At 34.8% G+C, this 25,819-nt stretch overlaps 1 protein-coding gene across 4 annotated transcripts in view; it reads right to left on the bottom strand.

Moving 5' to 3' along the window:
• Positions 1-359: 359 nt before the first annotated feature.
• The window catches only part of LOC143462236 (uncharacterized), a 61,308-nt gene continuing 35,848 nt past the window's right edge, over positions 360-25,819 (bottom strand). For all 4 annotated transcript variants that reach the window (XM_076960310.1, XM_076960311.1, XM_076960314.1 and 1 more), the window contains 32 exons: positions 24,173-24,289; positions 19,670-19,786; positions 19,207-19,331; positions 18,974-19,078; positions 16,045-16,171; positions 15,766-15,807; positions 15,237-15,336; positions 14,003-14,240; positions 13,598-13,792; positions 12,687-12,879; positions 12,343-12,573; positions 11,702-11,869; positions 10,108-10,227; positions 9,805-10,010; positions 9,524-9,608; positions 9,207-9,368; positions 8,883-9,026; positions 8,371-8,643; positions 8,103-8,282; positions 7,725-7,903; positions 7,294-7,444; positions 6,553-6,766; positions 6,437-6,483; positions 5,336-5,381; positions 5,010-5,175; positions 4,771-4,931; positions 3,502-3,673; positions 3,346-3,416; positions 1,243-1,432; positions 1,000-1,107; positions 801-903; positions 360-677 (listed from right to left, as the gene is read on the bottom strand). In XM_076960310.1, coding sequence (XP_076816425.1) covers positions 538-677; positions 801-903; positions 1,000-1,107; positions 1,243-1,432; positions 3,346-3,416; positions 3,502-3,673; positions 4,771-4,931; positions 5,010-5,175; positions 5,336-5,381; positions 6,437-6,483; positions 6,553-6,766; positions 7,294-7,444; positions 7,725-7,903; positions 8,103-8,282; positions 8,371-8,643; positions 8,883-9,026; positions 9,207-9,368; positions 9,524-9,608; positions 9,805-10,010; positions 10,108-10,227; positions 11,702-11,869; positions 12,343-12,573; positions 12,687-12,879; positions 13,598-13,792; positions 14,003-14,240; positions 15,237-15,336; positions 15,766-15,807; positions 16,045-16,171; positions 18,974-19,078; positions 19,207-19,331; positions 19,670-19,786; positions 24,173-24,289 — 4,676 coding nt within the window. In that variant the 3' untranslated portion in view covers positions 360-537. The remainder of the gene's footprint in view (positions 678-800; positions 904-999; positions 1,108-1,242; positions 1,433-3,345; positions 3,417-3,501; positions 3,674-4,770; positions 4,932-5,009; positions 5,176-5,335; positions 5,382-6,436; positions 6,484-6,552; positions 6,767-7,293; positions 7,445-7,724; positions 7,904-8,102; positions 8,283-8,370; positions 8,644-8,882; positions 9,027-9,206; positions 9,369-9,523; positions 9,609-9,804; positions 10,011-10,107; positions 10,228-11,701; positions 11,870-12,342; positions 12,574-12,686; positions 12,880-13,597; positions 13,793-14,002; positions 14,241-15,236; positions 15,337-15,765; positions 15,808-16,044; positions 16,172-18,973; positions 19,079-19,206; positions 19,332-19,669; positions 19,787-24,172; positions 24,290-25,819) is intronic.

Here is a 25,819-nt window from a genome sequence, read left to right as displayed (position 1 = left end):
GCACTTTCTTCCCGAAAAAGTGGTTTTAGACTAAAGATGTGCCAGTGGGCAAAATATCTCCAGTTTGCACCCGACTCAAGTCCGAAACTAAGTGGGGTTCCCCTGCTGGCAAAACATGATTCCTCACCGAGAGAAAGGTGTTGAGAGTAGTTTATAAGTAACGCAGTCGGATTGTGGCCGGCGTGCCACTGTTGCTAATGTATGGACTACAAGTGCATGTATTATTAAACTTTGATTTTTTGCTAATAAGGAGCAGCTTGTTAGGAAATTAGGTTGTAGCCTTTTGTTTTCCTTTGATTAAAGATTTGTTTTTTTATCAAACTGGACTCCAATTTGCAACCAACACGACGACATTACAATGCAGTGATGAATATTTTATTTATTGTTTATTAATGAATACGCTACAGGAGTGTTATTTCCGGTTAAATACGATTGTAGGTTGTATGTAATAACTAATAAGCAGACATTGTATTTGTTGATGCGTAGCTAGAAATAGGTAGCTCAGAAAAGCATCGGTTTCTGTTCTTCAACGATCTTTTAGCCTCGGATAAGCATCATCGCATAGATAACAGACAGGACAAAGATAACCACAGCGCCTGAAACCGCCGCAATCGAAAAAGAGTGAAGGGAAACGAAACCAACTTCAAACTTTCCAGCAGTGCGAATAGTCTCAGGATCTGAAAACAATTGAACACATTTGTTTTTATAGTAGGTTAACTATTGTTCACATACCTTATTCCAGTTTAAAGATTATTTTTTTATACACAAAATAGGATTACGCTCAGTACAGTTTGAATAACCTGAGCAGGTTTTTCCATCTTCCTGAAGGATTCGATTGCCGAAGCACTTGCAGTGAGATTTGTATCCGTTGAAAACGCACTTGTCTGAACAACCACCGTTCATCTAAACAATACACAAGTTTGTTATATGACGAGCCACTATTTCGTCTGCAAGTTGATATTCTTTATTTAGTAATTTCAAACGCAGAATTGCTGGTACCTCCTCACAAGAATCATCCGGAGCAATGAGTATAATTGGCTTCGAGCTAATTACATGGAGATTAGGGTCATTTTCAACAAATCGTCGCTTTCTTTTTTTATCGCAGTTCTTTGGCAAACAAACAATATTACAATTTAACATTTCTAAATGACTGTATCACACGTCTGTTCATGTTAGTAAAAAAAAAACAAGAAGTGATTGTCAAATAGTCGCCGACATACTCGAGAAGAGCTTTAAACTCACCAGCTCTTCACAAGTAGAACCCCCGATGCCAACACAGATTTTAACCATGCAATGTACAAAGATTTGCTGATCAGATTTAGCATAGCCTGTCCATATAAACGAATTGAAGCTGAATTTGGCGATTGTAGTATTGTAGTTCAGATTAACGTCAATCGCTCCTGGAGAATCGAAGACGTTTGCTGCCGGGCAACTGAACATAAAAATGGTTTTATCAATGTTTTACAGTAATTCACCGAATAAGAAGACTGTAACTTAATTGTAAGGTCAGAAAATAGAATATCCCAACAAAGACACAACGTAATAACATTTGTCATCACGCAATTTACACAAACAGCTGAAGCTGGCGAAGGAGCTGAAGAGTTTGCTTCGGTATTTTCACTAAAATGTTTCACCAACTCTAAGGACATTTTAACTTTAAAAAATTAACCATGCTTTTTGCATGACGAAATGTGAAAGTGGCGTAGGAAGGAAATTTTCATGGGGGACGTGTGGGGTTGCAAAAAATCATGTAATGACGGAGTATTACGGAATAGCATGTGCACATGATAAAAACTACAAGTTTAAACACTCCAGGTTATATTTTTGCATGCGCATGCGATTTTTGTAGATGTTTAAACCTAGCAGGTCTGTTCACTCGAGTTTCACTACTCATACTACGTGAATATGTTTGCCTGCGTAATGTAGAAAAATACTCATCACTGGTACAGGTTGTCAACGGAAGAGTTAACCCTATTTTCACCGGGTGTGGCTTCTCCTGCACACAGCCACAGCAATACGTGGCGTACAGTTGCATTGTTTGCTGTAGAAACTTGAAATTTGGTGACTTTTCCTAAAAAATGTTCAGCCATCTGTCCATGTTTGTTTTATAAAGTTGGATTTTGTAATTTTTGAGATATTGTCATATTTTCATAATTTTGCTCTCTCTCCGCACTGAAGCGTATCGTTTCTACTTACTCACTTACGCACTGCTAAGTCGACTAACTATTCTCTTGCGTTCTCTTCTCGCGGTCAGCTGGTTTTCCGCACAGCGGGGGCGCGGCGTAACAAGAAAAACTTCTAGAAATGTATCACTTTTAGAAATACTTAATTTACACTAAATTCACTTTCTTTAGTTTTACAATTATGATGTATACAGGAAGCCAGATGTTTTTGCTACTAACCTGTAAAAATCCGATCAGTTTACGACGTATAGTTATTGAGTAGTTTAATGATTGAAAATGTGTGTGCGGTGTCGGCCACACCTAGTGAAAATCGTAAAGTCGTGAGCCCGGTTTGGATAGGGTTAAACAAATTCTAAGGAATGTATAAATATTTGGGAAAGCATCGGTACTTCATGCTTTTAAGCGGTCAACCGCCTCAGCAGGTCTTTCTGTTTCATTGAACCGACTAAATTTTCTGCATCATAATTTTAATTCAGAAATTAATTTTTCCAAAGATTTCGTTAAATCATTATTTCCCCATAAGTTGAATGCTTTCGATTCGTTTGGCGGACGGCCCGAGGGTTGGATCAGCTGGAGATAAAAGCACTGCAGTCCACCGACAATGGATTTGTGGGCAGTCACTCTCGACAAGAGATTAGCAATAAAATCGTCCAAAAACGGGATAAATATTTCAATTCGATAACAGTTCGAACTACTAAAAACGTCAGAACAGCTGAACTGAAACTGCAAACTCGTCACACTGCATTTTGATAGACCTAATTGTTAATTTAAAATTTTGACAATCGTAAATTTTTTCTTTTTGTTCTCTGCCATTTTTGTGACGTCATTATAATTTTCAATACGTCTTGCATGAAAATTAAATAAGTTTCATTCAATTAAATCAGGAGCTTTTATAAGCTGTAGCTTGATTAGTCGGACTTAAAACGTAGGCAAAAATATTTTGGAAATAACTATGCAAGTGTCTGTTAGGTAACGTCAAAATCCATACGACATAAAAGATAAAGAAAAACCTCCACATACAATCAAGCTACTCTAATTTCTTCTATGCATCAGCTGTTTAACTATGGGTAACAAGGCTTTTGGGAGAGATGTACCGACAAGATATAGCAATGAGCTAAAAAGTGCATGCAACGACTTTTCGTACTACTTGTAGCTAGCTTACCCATTTTCCACAATTTGATACAAAGGATCACCACCGGTCGTGCTGTCAGGGCTTGCCCAACATGATCTGGCCTGTTGAAAGTTTATTTGTAAAAAGAAGTTTTGTTTGAAATAAGTTTAAGGAACTTTAACAAAACCGAAATAATTTACATTTTACCTGCAATTTAACATAATCATTGTCCTCTTCAACGTTAGCAAGCTCAAGTTTGACGAAAATCGGCTCAGGAACAATAACTTCTGATACACTATCGCTGTTATATTGTGAGTCTGTGATGGAAATTTCGACATCGAAATTTCCCTCGCTTAGTTGAGTCTCCAGGATGCGTTTTCTGTCAATGGAAGTAAATTGAAAATTGTTGTAGTACTTTTAAAATTTACGAATAAAACATTTGTGAGCTTGCAATAACCTCAGTTTAGAACATAATTTCAATATTTGTTTGTTGTTATTTGAATAACTTGAAATAATAACTATAACCACAGATAGAAGAGAGTTAAATAATGACGGTTGTGTGTAATGTATTACATTAAGTGTTTCTCAACCTTTTTAGCCCACGGACTATTTTCCCATTAGCATAAGTATTCGCGGACTCGGGTAATAGGAATAAAAAATAAGTTAGTTCAACACTAAAACAGTAAGAGAAAAAAGCAGAAGCGGTTTGTTTATTGGGCACATATGCACTATAAATCTCAGTGAGAACCTTGAAAATTACGACCTTTGCTCAACCTATCTTAGTGAGAACCTTGTCTCTGAACTTGTTTCACAAGTTGATCGAAATCAGGAATTATTTATGGTCTTCAATGCACATCTGATATCATCTTCCGGTTGAAGTTGGTTGCGGTACTTGGTTTTAATCATAGAAAACTAAGTCAGAGAAACAATTTTGAACTTTGCGAGAATGACCTGGTGTGACGTGCGAAGGCGAAATCGCATTGCTGGAGAATGAAAGAAACAAAAAAGGCGCTGACACGAAAGAACTCCTTTTACAAAAGAGAAAAAAAGGGTGATTTGCGCGCCAGGAGTTGGAAGAAGGAAAAGAGAACAAAAGAATAAGGAATTGGATTGCCACCAGAGTAATAAGAGAAATAAGCAAGGCTCTTTATCAGACTATTCTAAATCACCAAAAATGGATGTTGTATTTACTAAAATTATCCAACAAACCAAGATATCTCTTGCGAGTTGCGACCCCTACTTTTTAAGGCGAATAGCCGTCGCAAAAAATATGACCTATGCCCAATTATATAAGGTAAATTAATGGGCTTGCGGACTAACAAAAATCTTACGCGGACTCAAATGAGTCCGCGGACTCGGGGTTGAGAAACACTGTAATTACAACAACATACTTCTCAAATCAAAAAACAATAGCAAAGCATTAGCCGACAGCAGCACCATACTTTAGAAATACGGTTTTTAGTAAATATTCCTTACTTGATCATAGGCTCAATGCCAGTAGACTTCACAACTTCGGATGTGTTGTAACTACAACTGACATTGAAGCAAGCATCCTTATATCGTTGAATAAGGCTACTGCTGTCCAACGCAGGAAGGTTACGTACAACGTAAACGACTTCTAGTGTCCCATCACCAATCTAGTGATTACAGGTGTAATCGGATGTCACGTTAATTGCAGTGTTAATAATTGCGTCATAAAAAAGTCAAATACTCACAATGACGTTAGCTCCACAGTCTCCGAAAGTAAGATTAAAAGAAGGTGAATTAGCAGACGTGATGCACTGTTCGGGAAGATCACTTCCGTTTGTAAGATGACTTGGAGATATGATGATCTGATCGTCATCTCTGAGTTCTAGTCTCATTATATCGCTACTTGATAGGCTAAAGTATCATGAAAAGTAAAAATAATTTTTTTAAGCAACGTAAAAATATTTAAAACACAATTTTTTCCAACAACGATGAAACTTCAAAGTAATCGCATTCAAGACATATACTCACAACCAGCGCGTACGGGCAATGCTTAAATATATGCAAAACTTACCCAATGAACACTTTATCAGTGCACTGCAAAAGTGTATCTTCAAGTGCTGTCGGAAGAAAAGAGCACAGAGTAAAGCCTTTGCAAGCAACTTAATATGTGAAGCAGAGTTGTAAACGGGCCTTACATTGTTAGCCCGAGCCAGATAATTCATTTGAAGCCCGAATTAGGCCCTAAAGTTAATTTTACTGAATCAATCAAAGTCATCCTTTGGTGCCATTCTTTGACTGTCATAATTTTTTAAGTTGCGCTTTGCGCTCTCGTGGAGGTTTTCAGCACCCTGCGCGCATGCGCATTCGTGTAAAGAAAGTGAACTTACGACGCAAAGCTGTCGTGGCTGTGGCAGAATGTGCGTATAAATTCGGGCCCGAATCTGATACGATCGATTTTCAAACTTAAGCCCGAACCCGACCCGAAAAGCCCGGCCCGACTTACAACTCTGATGTGAAGTATGTGATATACAAAAAAATTACATGTGAGCCCAATTTGTAGGAATTAGCAAATTCCAGTTTTCTTACTCGCTGAAAATTGCAATGCTTCCAGAATCACTGAATGCAGATCTAAATCGCTTCTTAGTAAAAAACACTGCCGACTAATCGTTGCGTGTGATTTAATGAGAGTTATCGTAACCCGAAAGTGTAATGCAGGACCATAAATGTCATATATTTGCGTACATTGTCAAACCTAAATTTCTCATGTGTATACTGCTCATATTCAAAATACAGTGTTGCGTATTACATGTCTACAGAGTTTAATTACAACACAGGATTTATAAAAGAAGTCAAGTGATTGATTAATTATTATAATATGCTGGTGGCTTGGTCCACACTCTGTTCAACGATTATTAACTCGATAACTTGGTAAAAGTAAGAAAAGCATTGTTATATCAGGCAAATGTCTAACGAAATTTCTGTAATCTAATCTTATTTGTTAAAATGCATCGGCGATACATAAATTAAACAATGCAACTGCATGAAAATATAGCAAAAGGATTACAGCCGTGCATACGGTCACAAGATATTCTTTTTTAATTTTTAACTGCAAACTAAATGATCATAAAAGTTTAAATAAATTGAAATTATAAAATAGTTCAACGTTGCCTACCTATGCATTCTCCATCTATTTCTACTGTCCCGTTGGTACAAACGCAGCTGTAAAATATTAAATATCGAGTGTATCACAAGACATTCAAAATATATTCATTTTAATTTAAAAATCACCTAAATGATCCAATTCCGTTCAAACAAACCGAATTGTTCCCACAATTGTCAAGGTTCAGGGCACATTCATCAACGTCCAGGCAAATAGTAGGATCCGACTCATCTGGAGTGTAGCCGTTATAACAAATGCACAAAACACCATTGAGCAATGACGAACAATCCTGTGTACAATTTCCAGGACATTTTTCAGTAATAGTACAGTTAGCCCCATCTCCTGAAAAACAGCGAAGTTCATTACAACTACCGATTTAAACTGAAAAATGCATTAGTTTTACTACACTTCTGATTTCTCGAAACAAGGTATTCGATTGTGCAGGGCCGACTGCATTTTATCTTAGGCCACGGAGTCATGTTTGGGCTAAATTTTGAGAATTGCTCAGAATTTAGAAATCTCTTGTGTGAGTATGGTAATAATGGATTCATACCTGTGGCATGTCTAACGAAACCACCAGACTTTTTGTTATCCTTTTACTGTGACATTTTAATGTTCTTCGCGTAAAGGTCTCAAAAATACATAAACTATAATGCTGTCATATTAAATAAACTCAAATAAGTATTATACCTATTTATTTCAGGTAGTAACCTGTGTAACGACCAGTGTTCTTCACCTGAATGACTATAGTGAAGTAGTGTTGATTTTACAGGACAAAGTACTAAAATATTAAACACATGGTATATATGGTCTCAGAAAAAATAATAACGTTATCTTATGTGTATCATAAACGTCCCGTGTGGACCTACCCTCAGTTCCTTCTGGACATTCGCCACATTCTCTACCCGTAGGAGTATCTGTACAATTAACACCCGGAAAACAGCGGTTTGTAGCGCAAGTATTTCCGGAGATGTTACAGCTGTTTCCACTCCAACTTCCAACACAAAAGCATGTGACCGTCTATAAAACGTTGAAAATATACAATATATTACTTTAAAAAGATCACCAGAACTCGTTATATTTATTGGATTTCGGCTTCTCCAAGTATCAATCAAATTACTTGGAATTAAAGTGGACGTGAAATTTCCTGGCAAAAAATAGTTTTACTCGACAATCGTAAAGCTGCATCTATTTCCGTATCTAATATTTCATTCAGATCAAAGGTTGCTATACCATGGTTTTGAAACATAAACTTTATTATCTTTTACCGCAATGTTCTACCATGCAAGACAAAACTTACCTTGAAGTACAAGTCAGTAGTTGGTATAATGCTGTCGTAATCGCACTGTCCACCATTTTCGCAGTAGCAAAACTTTACAGTAATTTGCAAAGTTGTTTTTCCGCCATTACCATCATCAGCTTGAACTTCAAGAAAGCCTGATGTCAGCACTTCGGTGGGAGTCAGTTCCAACACACCGTCTGATGTGCAATACAGAAAAGTTAACGTTAAACATCAATTGGAAAACAAAAACGACTACAAGCCCATTTTCTGATTTTACTCGTACTGTTGTATGGAGTCAAAAATTAACAAAAATTACTTGTTCATGTTGGTTTTCAAATCTAACTAAAAATTACCTTGTACTTACAAAATTTGTATACTCTAATTTAAAAAATGTACCAGGGTTAATTACAACATGTTGAATAGTGGATGCATTAGTTAAAGAGAAGGTGATGTTATCTCCATTTTCATCAGATGCTACGAGTATAAGAGTAGATGTCACTCCAAACGCAACTTGAAAACAGCCATCGCTAAAATTTTGGGAACTTTCTGATACATTCAGGGTTGGAGGAATGTTTGCTGAAAGAAACACCAACAGCCAGAAATAAGCTTTACTTGCATCCACAGACAACCAGAATTCATATGATAATAATTATAAGTTTCTTACCATTCATAGAATTCTCATCCATTGCTCGGTTGGTTGCCATCAAAGTTTGTTGGCCAATGTCGGTTCTGTTTGTTACCAAGGTATCAAAAAGACACTGCGTATTGATTACTCCACTCTGGGTACAGCCTGTAGCAACTTCATTGAAATAAGAAGCATTTCTCTGTTCTCGAACCAAATCCTCGAGAAACGGAGGTTCTTCAGGATTAGATGGATTATAGGTTGAATAATCGTCGCCTCCGTAAACGAATAAACTTTCTGATTCCTCAATTTGCCCTAAAAATGCAGATAACGAAATTTGACTGAATGATCAATCAGTCGACACATCTGATGCCATAGACCTGATTTTTCGCTCATTAGGCTTCTCAACAAAAGTGTATACTACTGTCAGTGTCAACTTAACCAGATCCTATGCAATTCTGGATTCAAAATGTCAAGCTTTCATGATTGAAATTAATTAAAACTTTGGCATTTTGCAAGCTATTTCCTTTATTCAATCATTCTACTGTACTTACACGTCTGCCCAAAATCATAAATCTTTCGCTCTGATAACTTTCCATCCAGGATATCTAAGTCAGTTGTGACTAGCAAATCATCGTAATTTAAAACTGTTCCATTCCGAAGTTCGAAGTCATCTTCCTTAATTCCTGACCACGCACCTTAAAAACATAACAATTTAATTGATTTATTAAGAATGTAACATCGCAAAAATATTTATGAGGCTAAAACACAGTGAATTACTCACAGAAGCTTCTTTTTCTATTTTCATAGTTAAGGCCGTTAAAAGAAAGACGTGTTTCAAATAAAAAATTTTAAACCGTAGTTCCTGGTCAACAAACCTAATAAACCCTTTGATACATTTTGCAGGGCAGGATCTACCACCACCTTCAAGTCAGCGATGAATAGATTAGCGGAAACTTCAAAAGAGTTGGTGCTTGGAAATATGGCCTTGTAAACTCCGTCAACCACAGAGAGGGAGACATTTTCGATTGTCACTTCAACTAAAATGTGAACAAAAACAGAACATTGATAATTACATCATCAGTTTCAGTTAACTATTTCTAGTTATACAGTTATACATTTCTAGTTATACAGTGTTATGATTAATAAAAATGTTAAAACCTGCAGCTTGGCCATTTCTGGTGTCTGCACTTACTTTCGCTCACTGAACGCGGCACTCCGTTAACTTTGACGATGAAACTTGTTCCATTCGAATCGGCTTCATCAAGTTCAAATTGCACCTGGACATATTATTAAATTAATTATCAATCGTTGTACTTATTAAAACATGCCTAATTTCAGAAATGCCAAAAACAATTCACGAAAGACGAAGTATTATAACGACATTGCCATGACAAAATATATCGCTTGTAGAGATTACATTTACATTCACTCCCTGGCAACGCAGTCATATTCAAACCATTAAAAATAACGCACGTTTCCAGAATCAGACGTATTATCCTTGACAACGAACGCAGTAAAAATAGTTGCTTTCGTTTCTTCTCCTTTGTCGTTTATAGCTCGCTGCGTTCGCGACTGAACAAGGAAAGCAGGAGAGTAAAATAGATAATATTCTCCAAGGCCATTGAAAGTATAAAAAACTTCATCCAAAGTAACAATGTGAGGATCTCCGTTACCGAAAGCTGTGTGAATTGATAGAAACGAAAATAACCATGAGAAAAAAAGCATAACGTCTTATTATGCTTTATTTTGTAAATAAGGAAAGTCATGCAATCTTACCAAACAAACAAGGATTGTAACCGATTGTTGTAGCCAAAGGTCTTTTTTCTATGTAATATTCGCAAAAAGAAGGATTCGTACTTTCATAGCAACACATTCGTCGTGGTATGAGATCAAAATCTAATGAAAGCGTTTGACATTCGTTAGATTTAGCAACAAAAATGACACAAATGTGATGGCTATACGACTTCCTGTCCTATGTCTGCTTACATTTATGTTTACGATTTTTATGTTAAGTATTTACGTCACTTTGATATGGTGTGGCTGGTCTTTACGTACGCACGTCTACAGGGGACAAACGTAAACCAAAGCGCATTACGTAAACAAATATGATTTGAGTAAAAGGCAAATCCCCATAACAGAGACAAAACTCTGAGACCAGCCTCTGCAGTTCAGTTTTCTTTTCAAAGCGGTCCCGCTTGGAATGGCATATCGGACCAAGTTGCGATATCTACTCGACAAAATCCTTAAAAATCTTTTCTTAAATCAAAAGACTGGAAGTTGACTTAACAGTGCTTATGCCACATGCGTTCATCAAGGTTAGATGGAATATTGCTGCAATGTGCGCTGCATTTTCTTTATTTTTCAACTACTCAAAGTGGTTGTCAATTGCGGGCTTTTAACGCTATGGGCGCTTTTGGATCGACTTTTTTGTGAACATGTTTTACAATCTGTTGTTTGATATGTCACGTTTATTGAGGTTATGTCGTCAGTTTGTTATTTTTAAAATTACCTCTGCCTTGTTGCAACAGTTTCTGTAATGTTTAATTTTTTTATCAACAAAGTTAATTTATAAAATTGAAAAAGTTAAATTTCATTTTTAAAAGAATTGCGCACTTCCAAAAAAATGTTTGCACTTTTCTGTGACAAATTCCGCTCATGGGCATCCACAAATCTGGCAACCTTTCCGCCAACGTAAATGGCTATTTCGTTAGTTTGTATATAAGTGCGAAACACATACGACAGTAGCGATGTGTGTGTGTCAAGTGGTGTTAATATGTAAGTTTTTTAAAGTACAAATCGGCGTTTGCTGTAGATTAATTATTAATCGCAACACGTTTCCGCCTATGATAAAGGCTGTTATAGGCATTTCAGCTAAGGGTCCTTATTTCCGTGCTGCGTGGTGCCATATATATCTCTATATTATATCGATTCCTATGTTGTTACGTGTCTTTGGGGAACCAGCTTCAGACAACATCAGCGGAGGTTTGTCTTACAGCTATGTCATCGCTTTTTTTTCGAGGATTACAATTACTTGTAGTCCATTTGTTGTTATTTTTTTCCAGTTTGGGCTCCCGTACTCAACGTCTTTTTGTCCGACGCGAATTGTGAACAATAATATTGCACTGATCGGTAATCACACTCACGAAGGGAGCGCACTATAGTCAGGTATTAGCGTGATATAAAGCATTCGAGAAAGTTTCCCACAAAATTAGGATGGATTTGCAATTTTGGAGAGTCAGATCATCGGAGCAATTCAGGAGGTACGAAGGTGGTATACAAAAACTTGATATCAAACATGCGACACGTTACACTTTCAATATAGGACTGTGAGTTTTATTTAAGATCGCTCGCTTATGTCTTTGATACTAACCCAGTGCTGCATTGTAAGTTACTTCGCTGACGTCAGAACGCGGAATTTGAAAGAGTTCATGTCGACTGGCAAACGGGCCGGAAACAAATGATCCAGCTTGGTTATAACAGCATCTAGCAGATGGGTCGGGAAGTTGCAAAATAGGTCTTGGTTGGAAACATATTAGATCTAAAAAGAAACAAAGAAATAATCTACAGAGACAACAGTAGTGCGGTGTTCGTCGCTATGGACTGTGATGTTGTATCTAAATCAGCGGTTCCCAACTGGGGGTACTCGTACCCCTTGGGGGTACGAGATTGAACATCAAGGGGTACGAAGATCCTTGGGCCACAGAGCAATATATATATGAAAATGATGGAATTTTTCAATATATAACTTATATGAAAAATTCCATCAGAATTTTTTTGGGGGTACGAAGAATGCTCTGACCTGAAAAGGGCCAAGGGGTACGAGCAGCAAAAAAGGTTGGGAACCGCTGATCTAAATGTATGTTTATCACAAATAAACTTCATATACTGAGAAGCGGCAATCAACAAATAGTGAAAACTGCATAAGAGCGTACTTGTCACTGTCGTAATTCAATATCAGTAAGCACAAACCAAACGCAAACTAGCATGGTTATATCTGGCTATTATACTTACCACTGAAATCTAGTAGCCATTCCGATATATCGTAATCACGAAACAATTTATATTCTATTGACAAATGAAACCGCGGATCAGTTGCAGCATGAAACCTAGTCCACGGACATGATCTTATAGATAAGTCCAAGGACCATTCTGGTTCACTTAAATACCACAACCAGCAATATTCTTCAGCTTGGTTGAAAACCGTGCTCGGTTCATAGAAATAGGTTCCTTTAAAAATCCCGTCTGTAAATAGGAAACAGAAATCGCGCTGTTGCCTTGAGATATCATTTCTGTAACTGAAGGATTTAGACTCGAGTATGTAAACACATGGTAAGATAACTGTTACTGAGATTTACTTGGCATCTGAAAGCCAACATTTGGCTGATAATTTCCAGCAGATGCAATAATTGGAACAGTACCAGCTACATAGCCAATTAGAGCATTTTCAACAGGTCGAAATCCATTCGGCTCATATAACATGTCGCCATAGACATAAAACGAAAATGTCTTTATGTTGTCAGTGACTAATATTGCTTGGAATGTGCAGTGCTGAAACAAATTTATTGTAAACATATTTCTCAACTGTACAGTACGTTGCCCTTTGAAGATTTATAACTAATTAATTAAAATAGATTTAGTAGGGTAGAGCTACATTTCATATACCGAGTGGTTACAATGAGTGCCACAAAAGCAGATTTATACATAATTAAAAAGCTGACACGTTTTCAAAGATGATTGTTTTTCGCTTTTTGAGTTTTATCTTCTAAGTCGTTTTTACATTTCTGGAAGTTTTTGAAGTGCCTAAGAATTTATGAATTTGTTTGCGCCACTGACATGTTTTAATATTTTTCAGAATATGCCGATTTATCATTGTGTTTGTGGTCGCATATGTTCCGTATATTTCGTACTGAAAACTAGTGCACCCTTATCCATGTAAGTATAGCCTATACTGTTAATATCCTATGGGCATGGAAAACGATTTAAGACATTCAACATGCGACCTGTCGAATACTGGAATAAGAACAGCAATAGATAATAAAGCACCAAAATGCTACAAAACTAAATTATGTTAACTTAAATGTTCCAATATCATTTTTTTAGATTCATTACTTATACACGATATGATGACATACAAACGATGTCAAAAACACGTCAAATAATTAATTAATGGAAAATGTTTACATTTGCTTTTGTGGCTCTTATCGTCACTTCTTGTATATGTAAAATCAAAAAATTATTGATTGCCTACGTGTAAAAAATTACATACATTTTCTTCAAAAGCATCTGGTGGTAGCGTAGGTGGAGCAGTAATTACAACTTTATACCAAGTTGCTTTAAAAATAAATGTTGGAGTAAAATCATCAACGTCAAAAAAGTTTTCAAGTACGTCCATTACTCTTACAACAATGTCATTGCCGATTCCATCAAATGTTTTCCCAGTCTTGGGATTAATTTTATAATCCTGATAAGGACAGAAAGAAAATTATGTTGTGTTTATTATCAAACTAATACGAAACAATTCCGTTCTGAAAAATCTCGAATGTATCTTTGCTGACAGCAAAAGGTTTGTTTCAACGGAGAAAAAACAATTTTTGAAGGTGTTACTTATAACAAACGAATAAAAACATCAAGTTAGTTTTAGTTCAAACCAATGATGAACATTCATACTAACATGATAACACATTTGTCCTGTATTTCCTTTTGCCCTTCCGACAGGTTGGAAATTATCCCAAAATGGAGCAAAAATGGCAAAAGGTGCTGAACCAAACGCAGCCTCATCAGGAGGAGGATTAAAAAATCCATTAGCAATGGAAGAGCTGATGTGTCCGAGAACAATGACACCATCAGAAAATAATTGGAGCTTTGAAAAAAACTGTTCCCCAAGTGGAATTCCATTTCCTCCAGTCAGCCTGTAGTGCACACATGTGTTAAATAACTAAACTAGCATGATAATGATTCATAAAAAAAAGTTCTTCCAAAATCTAAAGTAAGACATTTAATTTGTCCAGTTAAAAGGACATTTACAAATTTATCACAAAAACTAAAGTTTAACTACAAGTAGCTACAACCCTAAAATAAAAGAAATTACCAAGTAATATTTATAGTGTATAGTATAGTTAATATGATTCAACAAAAATTAAACTTGAATAATAAATTAACCATGGAAGGAAATAGTAATAAATTAAAAAATGAATAATTAGGTAAAATGCTTTTTTTCATCTATAACAACTTACATATGATTGATAAAAATGCGTCCATAGTCATTTTGTGGTTAGAAAAATTAGAAAAAAATTAAGAAGTAGCGCAAAAAAATTAGAAAGTATAAAAACTCATAATTACATGTCAAAAAATGTGTGTTCCAAATTTCTTTGTATTACTTAAGTAAATGTGTCTACTTCTGTTTTAAAAACTTTACATGGCTATATTTGTTATTGTCTTTCTGCCTTAATGAAGTTCCCATGTTGGGTTGGGTTGGGTTTCCATGGTGGAATAGAAGTTCAATTTAAGATCTTACACCAGAAGAGCATCTTTTATGATCAATATTATGCCTTGTACAGAACACAGATCTCTGACATTCTTTAGAATAAACGCTGTATAAGAAATTGTTGAGGCGTCTTTTCTGATGATGTATATTAATATTAATGGGCTGGTTATTAAAAGCTACAAAAATTGTTAACTTTTTTTACTTGCTTTGCATGCACTTGCATTCTGATGGATGTAATGGCAATTATTTTGGGTTTTGTCAAAATAGGGCACTGTTTACCAGGACCATTGAATAGATGCAAGCGTCAATATTAAATGGACAACATAGCACTGCCAAATATCAGACCAGTATTATACACTTTAACTTCTACCCTACATATGCTGACAATACAGCAATAGTCGCAATCTATTTGGTTACTTACTGTATTAGCTTAGAACTTCTTGCTCCCTTACCACCTCCTTTGACTTCTATATCTCCAGCCTCTGAACAAAATGGAAGAAGGCCTCGAGGAAAGGGAAGATCTGTTTTAAACATTAAAGCTTTTTAAAAATAATTCTACTGTAAGGAAAAATATGTGAGTTTGGTTAAAAAAAATTAAAACATAACAGACTTTCAAATTCATTGTTTTCGTTTTATTACTCCTTATTTGCTACATAGATATATAATATATATCGTATATATGTATGTCATACATGCTTTCACCAAACCCACTAGCGACTAACGTTTCAGATACAAATTGTTGAAAGTAAAGTTCGTTTAAAAGAAAGCAAAACTACGAGTACTTGTGTTAAATTTCTATTTTTCAAGTTGTCAATGGCGGTACATTGAAAATGAAAATGGCAGTTCTCTTTACAACAAATAAATTGCACCTGATATTTCAAAAAGTGCTAAAAAACATAACTTACCACGAGGCCAAATTTGCAATTTTGAAGTACCAAAATTATACTAACCTGATGCCTTGGATGTTGAAATCACAGATGAAAAGATAGTAACTAAAAACATTGTTATTGAAAATATGGGTGGTTTTGTCCACTGTGAAGCTAATTGTTTAGGTTAACAAACATATTTTACAGCTGCATTTCTTTGTACTGGTATGTTAGAAACATGAAAAATTAAACTCGATCGACCACTTCTGATATTCAAATCAAATAGGTTGCATATTCCTAATGCAAGATGATAATACTTAAAAATAAACCAAGCCGAATTACAAAAATCATCATTATTTGTACCTTTTTCCAATTTCATTCGAAATCCTGTTGTTACAACTGAACCATCGGTTTTAAATATTATGGTCAATGTGTTTGTGATAGAGGTGGTAACTGGTGGAAGTTCAGATCCGCAAAATCTATCATCAATCTTAAAATGTAAAAACATTTTTAATGCTTTATAATATTAAAAGCAGTTGGCCTAGTTCCACCAAACATCATGATGTTCTAGTGCAGTGGTCGGCAAACTGTGGGCTATTTAATATTACTTCAGTTTTATCATGCAGTTGTGGGTCGTGTTATAGCAATACATTCATTGTGCTGTATTCTAAAAATTGGTGTAGCTAAGACTTTTTATTTTGGCTCATTGTTGCATCACAGTTTCATTGTTCAGTTTAGTATTGCTATTATTTGGGCTACTTTTAAGGCGGTCATCTTTATTTAATGGAGTTTCAAGGCGAGTGTCTTTGGAGACTGAAAAAGGGTAAGGTTAGCCACTGCAGCTTAACTTTGCAAAGCGTTACGATTAGGAGTAGACTAGACACACTCGGTAAACTTGGAGATTTTATTATAAACTGATTTTTATGTTCCATTTCATTTCTTAAGACGAAGGAAGCTTCAATCATTGTGTCATGGGCGATTGTTAGGCATATGAAGCCTTTTACTGATGGTGAAATTATCAAAGATTGTATGGTTAAAAATTAAAACTACGCTCAGTTGTTTCCGGAAAAGCCTGATATACAAAGGACTTTTAAAGATTTTCAACTTTCTGCAAGCACAGTTGCACGACGAGTAGATATGCTGTCAGGCAACATTCAAGAACAGCTGGATGAGGAAATGGCAAAATCGCAGTTTGTAAGTTTGGCTTTGGATGAATCTAGTGACATTACAGGATGTGCGCAGCTGTGAATTTTTATTAGATACGATTTTGAAAATTTGTTAATGAAGGAAAAATTGCTTGACTTGGTGTCGCTACCGAATACGACTGGCCAGGACATTAGTAACGCGTTGATTGAAGTGTTGAAGAAACACAATGTGCCATTGGACAAAATATCCTCAATTGCTACAGATGGTGGAACCTTCCATGGTTGGAAAGTACAAAGAAGCAATTGCATTACTACGGAAAACCAACCTATTATCTTGTTTTAAAGCACATCACTGTTTATTACACCAACAATCTCTTTGCGCCAAACACATTACATTTGAAGAAGTTATGACCATTTTGGTAAAGATTGTGAACTATATTCGTGCACAGCCACTTCACAGTCGTCAATTTCCTGTTTTGCTTGATGAATACAACAATGAGTATGGCCATCTTCTGTTTAATGCTGAGGTTTGATGGTTATCCAGGGGGTATGTATTGAAAAGATTAAGTGAGTGTTGGCCTCAAAAAATCACCTTTCTGTCTGAAAAAACGAAAGAATTTTCAGCCTTAAATAACCTGCCTATCTTTAAATATGGACTGGGCTACCTGACAGATATCAAGTCGAAATTTAACGAATTGAATTTGAATTTGCAAGGCAAGGGCCTTTTGGTATGCGACATAATGCAGCAAATTAATTTCATGAAAAGGAAGTTAATTCTCTTCGAAGAACAGTTGCAAAATGGAGATCATACACATTTTCCAAGCTTGCGTGTAGCTGATGAAAATGCACAGTTTCATAAAGAAGAAATGAAAGCATTTGCACAAAATCTTCATCACGTTTATGTAGAAATGAAATATAGGTTTTCTGAATTTACTGACCTAAATGTCTCTGCGAAACTACTTCATAATCCATTTGATATTGATGCTAGCAACCTCAACCCAAAAGAAGATGAAGTAAGAGCTAAGGTTCAATTGGAACTATTACAACTTCAGCGAGACAAAAATCTGCAAAGCAAAGCCCCTAAAAGCGATACCAATGGAAATTATATTACATCTGTCTTGCAGTTTTTGCAGGAGCTTCATCATGAGCAATTTCCATATTTCAAAAAAGAAACGAACCAAATTATAGCTATGTTCAGCACTACGTATATGTGTGAGCAGTCTTTCTCAACAATGAAACAAATAAAATGAACTCGCAGAAACCGCTTGCTGGATACAAGCTTGAAAAACTTACTCTTTGCGACAACAACAAACTTTTCCAGATCTTGCTACTACCGAATGCAAACAATTTCACTCATCACATTGATTGATCGATGAAATAAAGAAAATACTGCTACTTTCTTAGATAATCGCCAAAAGCAAAACGCCAAAAAATGTGTTTTTGTGAGCTGCAAAACAACGAGCTCTGGTTAGCCTGGCGATTAGTAACAATGGTGTGTACGAGTAATATCCAGCATTTTGTCAATTTAATGTCAAATTCCATGAAATGATTTGCTTTGCCTTCAATTGAGGCAACTGAGGCAACTGCAATTATGATTTTTTACTTTCTGTTATCACTGTTTTGTTTCTTTTTGACCTAAAATTCCTGTTAAAAAATGCAATCTTTACCTTTCGTATTTGGTAGTGGGATAATCTGAGAAAGTAGCAAAGTTTTAGCAAACTATTGCGTTGTACAAGCGATTGATGTTTTTGTTTAACAATTAAATTATTCATTTTGTCGTAGTGGTTTCACGTAGTGGGCCTTGCTTTCTCTTGAAAAGTATTTTGGGCCGCGACAAAAAAGTTTGCTGACCACTGTTCTAGTGGATACGTTATTCAAATCCTGAACAAAAAACTTTTGTTATGTTGAGAAACTCTCATTCTGACCATAAAGAAAAGCTATATTATAAAAGCATAAAACTAAAAATGAGATAAGTACCTAAACAAACAATGACGACAATTTAACTAAATTAAATTATTAAATAAACAAAATAACTTCACTCTAGTATGGGACCAATTGCCAAGTTTTCAGACAAAGAACAACATTATAAAAGGTGGTAGTAATTTTCTTTTAAAAAGTTAAAAAATAATAAAAATTCCATTTAATACCAAATCTTGATCCTCATCATATTCTCCATCTATAATTAGTACATAATCAAAATTGCAAATAGGATGTGGCTCAACCGAAAAGCTAACAAAAGAAACTTGTATGCTCTGCAGATAAATATATAACAAATATATATAAACAGAATCTTTTTAAAAAAAATTAGAAACTGACACCAAGATTACTAGTAAGTTAATTGAAAATAAGCTAAACTACGAAGTTCTAACAGTAAACTTACATCTCCTTCTGGTACCACAATTGTAGTCAAACAAAAAATACCATTTCCATAGTTGTCAGGAAAATTTGGTGATGATAAAAATTCAGTCTTATTAATGTGTAGTTCATTGTTCATACATACATCAACTGAACAGCATCAACAATAAAATTTTAGTTAAACAATCAACTACTAGCTGGCTATAAAGCTTAGGCCAACAAACATAAATAGCGTTGGAGAAAACATGAAATACATTACAAACACAATTACGATCATATCACAGTGCTTTAGAACTAACCAACAAACGTCATTAGTTTAAGTGGGCATACTACTGTTAATTGAAGCCTATTTTTATTTGAACCAACATTGATAAAAGTAGAGGTTATATAAATTATAAGACAATTTAACAACTTTTAGGTGGCAAGGAAATTTATTTGACTTTCTGCAATTACACAACAGTATTACTTTATTTGAATGCGAAACTTACTTGAACAAAAAAATCCATCTCCTGTGTAACCTGGAGAACACTCACATTCATATGAACCAAGATTGTTAATACATATTGCATTACTATCACAGGGATTGGAATCACATTCATTTATATCTAAACATAACCTTATTTTAGATACAGAAATATGTCTAGAGATTTAAACATATGAAGCAAGAAATAAAGACATGTAATGACTTCATATAACACAAGAAGTCATAAGAAAGCGTTTTGATATATCGTTAAAAGAATATCGTTCATCTTTCTTAACTGACTTAATTAAGCAAAAAGTCTTATTTGTTTTTGTTGGCCTAAAATTGTTGAAATGTAGTGTTTCATGTCTTCAAAACTAACATAATGACATTTGACTTTTTGGAATCTCCTTATAATAATCAATGTAAGAATAATTCTTTTACTATAAACTTTTTGTTCTTATTAACAACATTGTTTTGTAAATTGAGTTGTGCAATTGTGCAGGCAGTGCAGGCACTCAATAAAACAATGTAAGGGCATATGTGTTCGAAGCTTAGTAAAAACAATTGCATGGAAATATCATAAAACTAAAACTACACATAAAGGAACGATGTTAACGATGCTAAATTGAAGTTAACAACTGTCATTTTACAAGGTAACTAGTAATAGTTGTTTATCAGTAATAACTAGTACATAGTACCAAACAATATTTGTAACATTGTTGATGGTCAAAATGTGAATTCAATTAAACTCAACTAAATGCGATAAACTACGCAATTTCTTGGCAACTTGTGATTGATTACTTAAAAAATTATTTTATGATCCATGTTAGTGACCTATCTCCGAATAAAACAAGCAATACGTCGATTTCTCGATTATTTGGTCTAGTTGGGACAATGTTTTTAGACATTAGAGCAGACAAGCAAAAAAAACGCACAATTGAATTCTTACATTTATATGATAAAACAATGCTTGTTTGTTTCATGTTGCCTTTCAAGTATGAAGTCATTTCAAAATTTTAAGATACAGTACAGGATCTTGTGTTTAACAATGAATTGCCTGTACAGTAACATGAATGTTTAGCTCTAGCTGCAGGAAGCCTCGTAGTTTGTTTGTTTTACTGTATTATCATGTCATCAAGTCACTTCTTTAGGTGACCGAATAATTGAATGCTGGTTATAAGAGGTACGGATAATCAAGGAAGCTATGTATTTATTGTTTGCTTCCAAAATTATAACACCAAAAACAATATATTTAGGAAAACGTTGAAGGTATGCTTAGAAGTTGTTATTGTGCAAGTTGGATGGTAAAAATAAAACCCAACCAAAAAAACAACATCCTAGTAGTTGAGATACCATTTCTTTGGCCAGGGTGAGGGCATGTTATTGAAGCCCCAATTTGCTCAAAACATGTAAACGAATGCCACTAAATAAAACAGCACACCTCAACGTTTCCATAAAAAGCTGCAAATAATAACACTGGTCAACACGGTTTTTGCGGCAGACTGTGTTTGGGTATTTTTTACTTAATTTGGGGGCGCTGAATCCGAATCTGGCGTTATTTTGTTTCTATCACATCACGTTTTTGAGATAATATGTCCAATATAAAATAATACTGCAAATCAGAAACCGCCTTGAAATGTAGAGGTTGTTTTAATCAGAACTGCTGGAACGTTTAATCATGCAAAACACAAACACAAAGCCTCGAAATCATTTAAAAAACATCACTAGAAACTAACCACTGTACAATCAATGTAATGATACAGAAATGCCACAATCTCTAAGAGCTTGAAAATTTTCCTTTTAATGGCTTTTGTTTGTGGGTAGTGGTGTAATTTTCTCATTTCAAGTTCCAGCAGTAATCTGCCATCATGTGGCAGTCCCATCGGCCCTGGTAGCGCTTTTCCATAAGTCTAATGTCTTGGTGAAAGCGCTCACCTTGTTCTGCACTGAAGTCCCAAAGGTTTTCAGGAAAGTAATCTAAATGATTTTTCAGAAAATGTAGCCTTATTCTCATATTGCATTTCATCTCTTGCATGCTGGACAACATTTCTTTTAACAGGTCTCAATAGTTCTCTGCCCTACAACTAAAGAAAAAGCATTCCAATCTCTTGTTTCAACTGTGTTCATTGATGCTGCAAAGTTTGGATCTCTGAGCAGCTTCCTTATTTGTGGGCCACTAAAAATTCAAGCCGTTTTCTTTCTTTTCTTCACTGAGACTTGGAAAGGCTTGGCAGATGTACTTAAAGCAATCTCCATTGTGATCAAGGATCTTAGCATATCATTTCATTGCCCCAAGTTTGATGGGAAGTAACAGCAGCATAATCTTCTTGGTATCTACTAACGGGTTATGAATGATATTTTTCTCTCCAGGTGTTAAACTGCTCCTTTCTGGCTACTTATCTTTTATCCAATGCTCATCTATGGCTCTGCTATCCCAGTAGCAGAGAAAACAAGGGTATTTGGTGTAACCACCTTGCTGTCCTAACAGAAACTTCATCATTTCTATGTCTACACATAATCCCCAGCCATGATCACTGTACTTCAGTGTTTTTAGCACATCCTTAATGTTTTCATACGTCTCTTGAGTGTCACAGAATGTCCTACTGGAATCGATGCATATTTATTTCCATTGTGAAGTAACACGCACTTCAGGCTTCGTTTTGAACTGTCAATTTTCTTTTACATTATACGAACAATGTTATGTTTATTGTTGACAATGTTTACGTTTTACTAAAGACCAGGGTGCTGTCACAAAAAGCATTGGCCTTTTAAGTCTCCAGGGCAGTTGTACAGAGATAAAGATGGTAACTAAGTAATGAGCGACGAAAAAAAAAAAATGTGTCCACATGTATTTTCGAAAATCGAAAAGAGGTCAGCGATTGAAAAAGATTGAGAACGACTGGATTAAAGTTTACCGAAAACTCTGTTATTCTATGCTACAACAACTTTCAGCAGAGGTTTCATCATAGGTGATTTTTATAACAATATTTGATCTGTTGCTGTTATACGTTCACCGTACCAACACTAACGAAAGTCAAAATTTGATCAATTTATGAAATTGGGGAAAATGCGCAGCAAAAAACCTGACGTGATAGAGCAATTCTGAGCTCAGAATTGGATTCAGCAACCAAAACTTAGCCTAAATCAGTCATCAAAGTTCATGCCGCATGTGGTGACATTCCTTTGTTTTGCTCGTTTGCCTCGCGCATAACCACGCCTCCTTAATTAGTCCGCTGCCTTGATTGTGCTGGTTACATGTGTAGGACGTCATTCAGTTATAATGTCGCGGGTGGTGAACCAGCAATGTTGACGGGTCAACTGCTCAATACTGCTAGTTTGTACATATAAGTACTGTATAGTTCCTGACTGACTATATTTTGTTTTAAGGCTGTTCTGTTTTTAATAAAGCCTAAGTTACTTGAATTTAGTGTTTGAGTTTCGAGGTTATGACACCGCAAAAAAATTTTTTGTTTTTGTAGACCAGTGTAAATCATGATAATATGCTAACCATAACACATTCTCAATGGTGATTGAAATAAAAACAATTGGGTACTATGTTTCAATAATATAAGAAATTAAATTAATCATTGCAAAAAACTGTTGATGTGAATGCCCAGAGTATGTCCTGCATGAGTGAAGATAATATAATTTTCTGTTTTATGTCTCTCATGATGAGACTCCAGTCCCTGTCTAACAACTACTATTTAATTTTTATATTAAACCGTCCAGGCGTTCACATTAAGAAAAAAAGTGTAGGCCTATGTTACTTTTCAACTTATGCACTTCATCCAAAATTATACATAAAAAACAATTTTAATAATATGGTTTAGTGATAACATTATCGCTTAATGAAATTTCTTACAACAAAAAAACGTTTGTGATTTACTGAAAAACCATTTGCAAATTCGATTGACTTGTAAGTCAATAAATAACTGTGTGACTCGCAATAAATAATTGCATGAGTAGTAAATGCAAAGAAGCTATTCTCTGACATAACAATGAGTTTACGTGAACTATAAGATTATCTTCAAAAAAGCAGCAGATTTTAATCTCTTGTCTACCGTCATTAACGAGTGCATTTCAATGAAAGTTTACTGCAAGTCTTGTTACTTGTATCACTTCTATAGCACAATTATAGTCATTTTCTTTAAAAAAGTCTTAAGAGCTCGTGAGTTGAGCAATTTCTTTGGAGGGCTGCATGTGTCTCACGAGTTCAAAGTTAAAAAACTCGAAAAAAATCTTTAAGCTATTATGTATTATCACTATCTATATGCGTTTGCTGATTATTCCGATGATTACAAGTAAACAAGACTTTAGAAAAGTCTTATACAAAATATAAACATTTTCACTGCTTCGTTGTTAATTAAGCATAGACTAACAATAACCAAGTCTAAAATTTACCCAAATCATGACTATACAAATTATCATGCGTAATTACAGTATTATCAAACATAGTTATAATATAAGTAATTCTGTATGTGTTTTTGGCACCAATTTAAAAATAAAATATTACACAATCACTACTTACCAGTACAGTTTATTCCATCTCCAGTGAAACCAGGTATACAACTACACTGATATGATCCATTGTTGAAAGGACAATCAGCATTAATATCACATGGAGACGGAACACATGGGTGATTTTCTAATAAAATATGATTTTTGTTAAATTGATTTATTATATCATGTTATTTGTAATGAAAAAATTAATGTAAATGTACTTAAAACAAATTTATTTTCCAAAAACACCAACTAATTTTATACTAACATTTACACTTCATCAAAACAATAGACTACATGAATAAAAAAACAGCAGAAAATATAATTTGGTCCCATGAAAAAAATAGTTACAGAGCTTAAACTAAAATTTAAAAACTAATTCACAGGACACAAAAGTATATGTGTTATATGAAATTAACACTTTCGGCAAATTTTAAAATCTCCAGCATGCCGAGCTATATAATTATTGACAAAGACATTGTTACCAAATTTGCCAAATTTAAACATAAACTGCTTTCACAGTATAGTCAAACTTAGAATAATGTCATAAAGTATAAAAAGTACTACTGCAAGCTCTTGGTTAAATTTTTGATGCATTTCTATTAAAAAAAAACAACTTATTGGTAAAGAACCAGTTTCTGAACAACAAACATAAGTTAAAAAAATCTAAACCGGATCTGTGAGTGTTCTTTTCAACTATTGTTGATAGCTATTTTAGCAATAGCTCCTTGGTACCCTAAAGCACGCTACTTAACCCAATATGATCAATCTTTGAACAAAACGTAGATAAGATGACAAAACTAATTTTAAAATTTAAAACATGTTCATATGTTATAATTATATAATGTTACATGTTATACGTATGTTCAAGAAAGATTTATTTCCTTAATTTTGTTCGTAAAATATGTTTATTTTTACTTAATACATCAACTTAATTGAATGCATACTGAAGATGTAGAATCTTGATGTAGGTGATTTGCTAGGTTTAAATTTCTTTGCTTGTTTTAGTATGAATTTGTTTGTTTTATTATGCGTTCATGTTTAATTTAGTTTTGGTTCAGTTCGAATAAACTTTAAGGACAATAGTTCAGTTTTCTCGTAAACTTAAGCTTTTTTCCGCTTTTGCCTAAAACAACTTTGCAACAGATAAACAAAAGCAAATGAAAAGATAAGTTATGAAGTTGCTTTGTTTCTTGTTAACAAATACAGATGTGATATTACACATTTAGAATGATTTACCGCATATATCGGTGTATAAGCATTTCTCGAATTCAACTCCCTTCAATTTTTCGCACCTAGGTTCAAAGTTAGATCTTTAACAGATATCCGGCATATAAGCCCTATGCGTTTTTCAGGTTATTTAATCCAGCCTTTGTGCCTTGTTATCGTTGAAGGTGCCGGGATCAACAAAGTACCGTCATTTGTCTGATTTCCCACGAGGAAATAGCAATAGCTGAAAAAGGTTTCCAAGCCAAAGGCAGTAGTTACTACAGTCTTTGGTGTTGAGACAAAAGCAATTTTCTAGCCATTATAATTTGTTATGAGTGAAGTCATTACACTTACAAATAGTATAATCGCACAAACGATTTCCTGCCAAGATATGGCGATAGCCAAATGCGTTGCTAGCTTTAAGCTGAAAGTTTTAGAGTTTGCCAGAAGCTCTAGCAATCACGAA

Source organism: Clavelina lepadiformis, chromosome 6, assembly GCF_947623445.1.
Source record: "Clavelina lepadiformis chromosome 6, kaClaLepa1.1, whole genome shotgun sequence".
Classification (NCBI taxonomy): Eukaryota; Metazoa; Chordata; class Ascidiacea; order Aplousobranchia; family Clavelinidae; genus Clavelina; species Clavelina lepadiformis.
Note: the sequence above shows the minus strand (reverse complement) of the source record. Positions and strands in the feature narration are given on the sequence as shown.